General features: G+C 45.0%; 1 protein-coding gene across 1 annotated transcript; it reads left to right on the forward strand.

The window, feature by feature from the left end:
- Positions 1 to 3,246: 3,246 nt before the first annotated feature.
- LOC135812912 (uncharacterized) lies at positions 3,247 to 7,966 on the forward strand. The gene is made up of 3 exons (XM_065326134.1): positions 3,247 to 3,687; positions 5,703 to 5,834; positions 7,343 to 7,966. Exons 1-3 carry the CDS (start codon positions 3,453 to 3,455, stop codon positions 7,615 to 7,617), a joined length of 642 nt encoding a protein of 213 aa, XP_065182206.1. The 5' UTR covers positions 3,247 to 3,452; the 3' UTR covers positions 7,618 to 7,966.
- The last annotated feature ends 783 nt before the right edge of the window (positions 7,967 to 8,749 follow it).

The following is an 8,749-nucleotide window of genomic DNA, read 5'->3' on the forward strand; positions in this document are numbered from 1 at the left end:
CAGATCCAGTGCCCATCTTCCACTTTCCCGATGATCCCGGTCACCCTATCTCTGTAGCGCCCCACCATAAACACCTTGGCATTGTCATAGATTCCGCCCTCTCCTGGTCTCACCATGCTGATCATGTGTCGTCCAAAGTATGCCGATCTGTCGGCATAATGTCAAGTCACTTGTCCCATTTGCCCAAAAATTGCCGGATTAATTTTTATAAATCATACATTCTTCCCCTCTTCACGTACGGCTTCCCTGCCTGGTCCACCATTAACAAAACCCACATAGGTAAATTAGAAGTTCTCCATCGCCGTATACTGCGAATCATATTCCGTACTGATCGTTATACCTCAAATCTAGACTTGTATGCTGCTGCATCCACTACCACTCTGCAACATTACCTTGATGCTTCCAAGTGCACCCTGGCGCATTCAATTTTCCTTGACCAGCACCCTGCTCATTTACAGTCCCTTAATTGGTTCAATTCAGGTGGCACCACCCGAAGCTGCGTTCGTCTCCCCCTAGCTAGGTCTACCCTATTCGTAAATTCCCCTTTCTTTTCCTCCTACTCCACGTGGCTCCAACTGCCTCCCAGTGTTAGACAAGCTCCAGATATGCCCAAATTCCGTACCCTCGTCAGACAGCACTTCAGTATCTCCCAGTAAACAAAGTCACAGTCACCACTTCCGCTGCATAGCTCGCTGAGCATCCCATTGCTTTGTAAGTTGCTAATCCCTTCCCACTTTGTGTACGTGCTCTTAATTTTCTTTTTTTCTCTTCTTCCGTGGTTGGTCTCACCCTCTCCTCAATTCAATTGGCTGTCTTGACATGCCACGAGGTGCAGAAATAAATAAATAATAAATAAATAAATAAATACATATAATGAGACTTCGGGTATAACGACACTTCGCGAATAAAGACACTTTTCTGATGCCCCACCGAGTGTCGTTATAAGCGAAGTTGATTGTACATGACAAAAGCCTTTTGAAAAGGTACATGTACATGTATGTTCTGCATAATTATGATGGTAATGTAATTTCTACAAACAAACAAAACAAAACAAAACGACAAGGACAACCAAGGCTTGCTTGCTTCTACATGTACATGTACTTCAAGTTTCATGCTCTCGCAATCATCAGGCAACAATTGTAGTTTCTATAAATTCGGAACGACGCTTCACGCAGCTTCATTATAGTCAACTCGTATTGTAGCAACACTGGCCAATACTCGGGTGCACTGCTACCTCACACAGTCGAACATTCTTTCTCAACGTTTTCTAAGGTTTCACACGAAAAAACCAGCACCCCAAAAACTGTACGTATCACCACCCAAGTCTTTCACATTACGTGAGGACTGCGGTCAACACTATTTGTGATCATGTGGCATGTGTCATTTTTCACTCGCGAGAGTGTTTTTCTCTCTGCTATATTCCACAAATTGTACACATCACCACCCTAGTCTTTCACATTACATGTATGTGAGGACTGTCACCACTATAGTGATCATGTGGCATGATGTGTCACTTGTTCGACTGCGTGAAGTAGCAAATTAAACTAGCAATGCATCTGAGTATTGCCAGCTAGTGTTGCCACAATACGAGTTCATGTAGTTTCTAGTAAAAACAAAACCATATTTTTACACTGGCAGGACCAGTGTATTGCGAGTGCATACTTGCGTTCCTAACACAACCAACCACGCCACTTGGTGGTCACTTGCCGATCTTGCAGCCGCTCCTCACGATGCTATTCCTTTGACCTGGAACCCCAGTGTCCGGCATTACACCCTTGACTGCAAGGCAAACGTACATGTAGTCACCCTACACTAACTGTAACATGTCCTGAGCTGAGCAAGGAGAGTGGCTAACGTCCATCATAGCCTGTACTAGTTGTAGTCATGACATTGACCATTGTACTGTTTGTTTGTTTGTTTTGTATAATAATTATACAAACAAAATATTATTTTATTTGAATTCGCAAATCCAAACGAGTACAAATGCTCAATGACAAGGCAGCGAATATGTTATTGTCTTATCGGGAAGGAGGGTTGGGAAGAAATTAATGAGAAAGAAAAGAAGATGGTAGATATCTCAAAGAAGAGCGAAGCGTTTAGTTGTCAAGTTGTTGGATCAGTGGGTGACTTGTCTTTCCTTCTCTGCCGTTCTGGCAGTTCAGCTGCTGCTGCTGCTGCTGCTGTTACGTCAATCACCGAGTCAAACTCAAAGCTTACATATCATGTAAACAAGTGAACGTCACCAGGGAGTTAGTTTTACGAATTCCTAGCTGACAACTACAGCGACAAGCAGCTACCCAGATCACACGACGCAAGAAGGCATTACCTAGACGTGACGACAGAGGCAAGTCAGTGGCTTGGGCGACGCGTGACTTGGCGAGGTAAATTAGTAGCTATGTAGCTACGTAGAATCTACCCAGCATCTACTGTCACTACCCAGAATCTACCCAGACTCTGCCCAGACCCTGCCCAGAGCCAGACTCAACCCAGACTCGACCATAACCTAGGGCTGTAGTCGAGTGTTTCTAGGTCCATGGCCATGGGCTCGGCGACATGACACGCAAGATGCCTTATGTGATGAGCTGTCACAGCTCTTTCCAGAGAAACCTACTTCCAAGTCTGCTTCTCGTCGCATGGCGCCACGGTACAGTATTGCTATTAATATCCATGGCATTGCATGCGTGGGCTTCACAATGGCTTGTGTGCAACATGGTCAACACCCAACGTGGTTGAGCAGGAGAGGATTTTGGCAAAGCCGCGGAGGCGTGCAGCTAACACAGAATCCACTGACAGCTTGACAACTGCTTCGTTGATTGGGCAGGGGTGGACGCGGACACATCATGATGCAAGCACCTACATGTAAATCCACGTGGTGACACGATACAGCGCCAAAATGAGCTGCTCCAGCCGACGACGAACGCCACAGATGTAATGGCACCGATGCCGCTCATTCGCCTCAGAGTCACAATCACATAACATCCCCTTTCCTGTTTTCCATTGGAACACACGAGTAGCCTATTTCGTGTAGTACTACTAGTACGTAGTATGTACAATCAGTCATGTCATTAGAGTCGGTAGCATGCAATATGTACAATGACGTACATGCCGATGTAAGGGAACAGCAAGACAGACTAGTACCATTTTGACTACATGGCACCAGAGGTGGACACTGGACATGTAGTGTCTAGACTACAGGGACCAGCTTCACAACGACACAGACACAAACACAATGAATGCAGACCTGCACCTCCACTGCACACAGCCACTGGAGGTGTTCGTAAACAACAAGAACTCTCATCTGGTACTGTAGCACACACAGCTGCATTGTTCTTGTAGTCATTTCTACACGACGACTGCTCTAACAAAAAACGTTCACACCGGCCGAAGCACCTTCTTGCGGTGTTTAACGACTATTAGAGTCATTGCTAACACTCCCAAAGTTAAAGGTGAACATGGCGCCGCTAGCAGGTATGGCACGTACGCTGACCATAATCGGTCTGATATTTAGCACCATCTCAGTCCTGGAAGGCTCGGCCACTCTGTTCTTGCGCAGCTGGCTGTCAGCGGGCCCGCGCTACATCCCGCTTCAACGGTTTCTGAACGTGGGCCTGTGGAAAGTGTGTGCCACCGGAGCGCTATTGGACCGGAGAGAAGACATCACCTCAGACTGTGGCACGGTGGCCAGTTGTAAGTCAGTGTCTCCACCCAGTGGCAATCCATGCATACAGCATCACCATGTGAGGTTCATTCGCCGTTCGTATAGAGGGCTCAATTTTCCCAAGGCAAAGAGCGGAATACACCATGAACAGAAGGACGAGCAGTTGCGATTTCGTAACTCCGAGTTTCACGAATTGAATCGATCATCAGACGAAAAGTGATAATTGTCCCTCCCTTGAGAGCATTACTGTTGTCGCACCTGTTCGTCCTTCTGTTTATGTACATACAGCATAATAATCTACAACCTTTAAGTAGAATTATCTCAGAGAACTTCACCCAGAAAGGAGAGATTTGTTTCGGAGTTTCGCTTTTCACGATACTTGTGGGTAGCGTATGGATCAAGTTGCATGAATCATCCGTAATCATGGAAAAGGGGGAGAAAAGCGAGGAGAAACGAGACAACACGAGCAGTATACATACACATGTACATATATGTACAGTAAAACCTGTCAAGACGACCACTCGGATTAGGCGACCACCTGTCCAATAAGACCACTGAAACCAGGATCGAGGGATGCTATTTCCAGTCAAATGACCCTGGATAAGGAGCCCACCTGGTAACAGAGACCACGTTTTGAAAGTCCCTTGAGCGGTGGTCGTCTTAGACAGGTTTTACTGTATGTTCGTGTTGTCGTTGAAGCTGAAGAGACCTTTTGAGAGGGTCAATAACCTCATAGGAGTGAACACTGTACTGTAGCAAGCTTGCCAATGGACAATCTGTGGTATCAATGCTACCCCTGCCCCATGTATCAAAACGAAGGAAAGTAGGGGCGATATGCTGATGGGATGGGAGAAGCTCATCCGACCAGCGTGCGATCAGATCTCACACTTGCCATCACTATACTAAGTCAGCACTGCAAAGACTTATCACACATCGGTCCAGTGGAAATATCAACATGTCTCAACTCCGAAGTTTCTTGCAGTGATTTCACGCATCACGAGAGTTTGCTCAAAGCCTCAAACAGTTTAAATTTACTAAGGAGTCTGCATGCAGTGGACTATTAAATCTTACATCGACTGAAAAAACATATCACTGGTATGATATTCCTGGATAGGTGAGCGGGAAAGTTGTGACTGTATGGTCAGCACCATTACAATGTTGTGAATGGGAGGCCCATTGCTAGAGAGTCTGGCATGGTGTTGGAAAGAACACATGCCAAAAGGCGGGCTCGCCACCCCCGGCTGTGTGGCAACTTCCCAATGTCTAACCCCTCAAGACGAAGTGAATACTGTAGTAGTCATACTGGCCAAAGTTAAAAACAAAACAAAACCCCAAACCCAAAACACATACACCAAGGATAGAGACCGGCCATGAATATCGAATATTTGGCCAACAGGCGTTTCTAGAAACAGATACCCAATGCTGCAGACAACAAGTCGTTTCGGCCATGTTGGGCTACCTGTTAAACCCTGCAATTGCCACGCAAAGTGGTCATTAGCTGCCCCAGCCATGTATTGCTTGGAATAAAAAATAAAATAAACTGCACTCTTTATATTTATTTATTTATTTATTTATTACAGCATCTCATAGCACAGTGAGAACACCGGCCAATACAAAGAGAGAGGGTGTTAGCCAACCACGGCAAGGAAGGGAGAAGGGGAGGAGAAGAAAAAGGAAAATACATTGTATAAATGCACGTACATAGAAATTTAAAAACCTGGTTTTAGTTCACACAAGTCATGGTGTTGCTTTGACACTGGCATGAAACAAGGTGGAGGACACCGTGTTGGGAAACAGTGACCTTTCTACAACCTCCACGGTTGGTAGAGCCGCGGTCCATAAAAGCACTCCCCTAGAATAAGGAGGGTCAGAACCTGGTTTAGCTAACACCCATACGTTTCAGATGGTCCCAACGGACCGGGGCTCTACCAACCGCGGATGGTTGTAGAAAGGTCACTGTTTCCGAACATGGTGTCCTCCACCTTGTTTCATGCTGTCAAATCATCAACCGTCAAAACATGTACATGTATATCTTTTACTGCAGCTGATTTCGTATTTGCGAAGGCAGCAAGTGTGACGAGCGTGGCGCTTGGCGCACTCAGCTGGATCTTCATCATGGGCGCGTTCAGCAAGGTACCCTGTCACATACTGGCAGCCGTCTTCAGTTTCCTGCAGTGTAAGGCGTGAACGAACATGAACATTATTGCTGACCTCTTTATACCTCTCCCCCTAACGAACACACATGTATGCTGCCCATAGCGTCGATACTATTAATATATAGCATTATTGTCTTGAGCACATTGATATTTCTCAGCAAACTGATAAAGTGAACATCAACGGTTCTTCAATCCCATCCTCAATTACATGTACAAAACGTCAACTAACTTGTGTGTAAAATACAATAATTATAATGTGTATCTGCCGCTAGGGTTTATCGGGTGTTAGCGGCCGTCGTGAGTTCCCTTCGGGAACGGATACGATAATTTACTTTTACTTACATGTACTTGAAAATACCGCCATTCCGGCAACAGGCTCTCAGCTGCATCAAATAGATCAATAAAATAACGTTGCCAATATTTCGCCCATTGGGCATCATCAGGACATTGAGGAAGGGGAGGCAAAAACACGAAATATAAAGACGAATAATGCAGGCAGATGAATGTTCTAGAACTAACACATCGTGGTGACACAATTGTACAATATGTAAGTGCCAACATTTTAGAATTGTTATTATTCACCAGCGGTCCTCTAGTATTCTCTGTAACTGACTCACTGTGCCAGGTAGAGGCCTGGCGTTGCCCTGTCTGACTGTTCACCATCTGGTTACTGTACTGTGCAGTTGTTGTGTGTGCGCGGGCGCCCGTGTGTACACGTGCATGTCCGTGTGTATGCACGCCTGTGTGTCCGTGTGTATGCACGCCTGTGTGTCCGTGTGTATGCACGCCTGTGTGTACGTTTGTGTGATGCTCGTGTATGTACATGCATGTATGTTTTTTTGAATTCTTTGTTCTCACAATGGAACCATCATAGTTGTTGTTGCTGTTGTTTTTGTTGTTGTTGTTGTTGTTGTTGTTTTTGTTGTTGTTGTTGTTGTTGTTGTTGTTGTTGTTGTTGTTGTTGTTGTTGGTGTTGTTGTCTTTATTTAAAAGGATTCTCCGAAAGCAAATGGATGCTTATCATGGAAATCTCCTAGATAAATATAGCGAGAAAAATGGGGGAGGGGAGAGGGGAAGATGAAGCATGGGAAACAAGTACCTAAATATCGAGGTATAATAGCAGGAAAGAAATTAACGAGAGAAGAAATTACCTCTGCAGTTGATAGCTGGCCATTGAGATGAAACCCCCCCAGCAAAGATTAATATTTATGGACTCGGATGGAGAGCCAAGGTTTAATTTGATTTGTAGTTCCTTGGTCCTTTCTCTTTTGTATAAATCAATATTTAAATAAAAGAAAAAGTCAGTGTCGTGCAATGTTATCGCATGAGCTGATTGTTTAGTAACTGGTGGCATTAGTGGACATGATAGCGTAACTTGTAGTTCCTTGGTCCTTTTCTTTTCTATAAATTTATCCTTGGCTCTCCATCCAAAGATTAATACTTATCCAGGAAAATATTCTCAAATGGAGAAGTTCGGAATTCCAGTCAGAGAATATTGTACATGTATGTGTGCTCACGTGCATCGCAGGTGTAGCCATGCTGATTGCTGGAATTCTTGTGGCCACAGTTAACAGAGATCATGGCCTGACGTTCCTCTCGCACACTCAACAACCCATACCGATGTCGTCGACGGGTGACTGGTACGTGTTAACCGGAAATGCGTACTACTTAGCCTGGGGTTCGTCCGGATGTGCCATGTTCGCCACCGTGTGTCTGGCCGCCTCCTTGGCCAAGGCCAGATCAATGAGGCTGGCTCAGACCCACCAGTATCAGATGGTGGAGGTGGTGCGGCAAGGCGAGTAAGGTCCCGTCCACCGTCCAACTCACCAGCAGCCTGCACAAGAGCTCCATTTCTGTGTAAGATTTTTATCTGATCAAATCCTGTCCTATTGCTGGAACACACATGTGTACATACATGGCATGACATTGTAATGTTCTGCAAGGATGTTACTTGTTAGGAATTGCATTCCTTGGAGATGTCATCGGTCATTTACACGCCGTGTATTCGGTTTTCAACAGGTTTTTCCGCCGCTCTATCTGTAACATATTCAGTTACCTTCGGTGATTTCTTTCACTTGTAACTTTTTCTCCTCCCTTCCCAATTACTTTATTATTATTATATGTTTTATGTCGGTCACATGTATTAAAGGAAGCGCCATCGCCTGTTTGTGTTGTAGGCATGGGCGGGTAATGCTAGTTATTTGCTGCGATAATGCTAAAGGCAATGCTCATAATATGAGGATATAATGCCACTTATAATGCTCACACTACTCCATAATGCCAGTTTGAAAGTTGGAAAAGTCGATTTAAGAAGGCCGTCTTGGATCAAGGCCAAAGCGTAGAAGAAAAGAACTTAAACAGCAGTGAGCATGTTGTCTGAAACAATCCACGTAGAAGGTTGATTTGCAACGTCAAGTCTCCAGACGAAGCCGGACGGATTCAGATGCACGATTTTCGGAACTGGACATAGCCAGCTTCATGCATGGCACCGTTGTCGACCGGCAATTATGCTTGTAATGCCAATTTTGCATGCGAAATGGCGTTGTAATGCCAGCATTATGCCACCTGGAAAAAAGGGACTATAATGCCAGCCATAATGCTAGCATTACCCGCCCATGCGTATTGTGTTGCGACCTTTTAGTAAAATTCAAGAACAACAACAACAACAACAACAACAACAACAACAACAACAACAACAACAACAACAACAACAACAACAACAACAACAACAACAACAACAACAGCAGCAGCAGCAGCAGCAACAGCAGCAACAACAACAACAACAACAACAACATCCATGGTTGTAACGGGATTTCCCCTAGCATGATATTGTCGAGCTATTTGAACAGCAATTTCAAATCTGGGCTTCACGGAGAATTTCAAAGTATTAGGAAATTAGAGGCCACATGCCACGTACTGCTTTCAACAGCGATGT

Source organism: Sycon ciliatum, chromosome 1 (genome assembly GCF_964019385.1).
Source record: "Sycon ciliatum chromosome 1, ocSycCili1.1, whole genome shotgun sequence".
Taxonomy (NCBI): domain Eukaryota; kingdom Metazoa; phylum Porifera; class Calcarea; order Leucosolenida; family Sycettidae; genus Sycon; species Sycon ciliatum.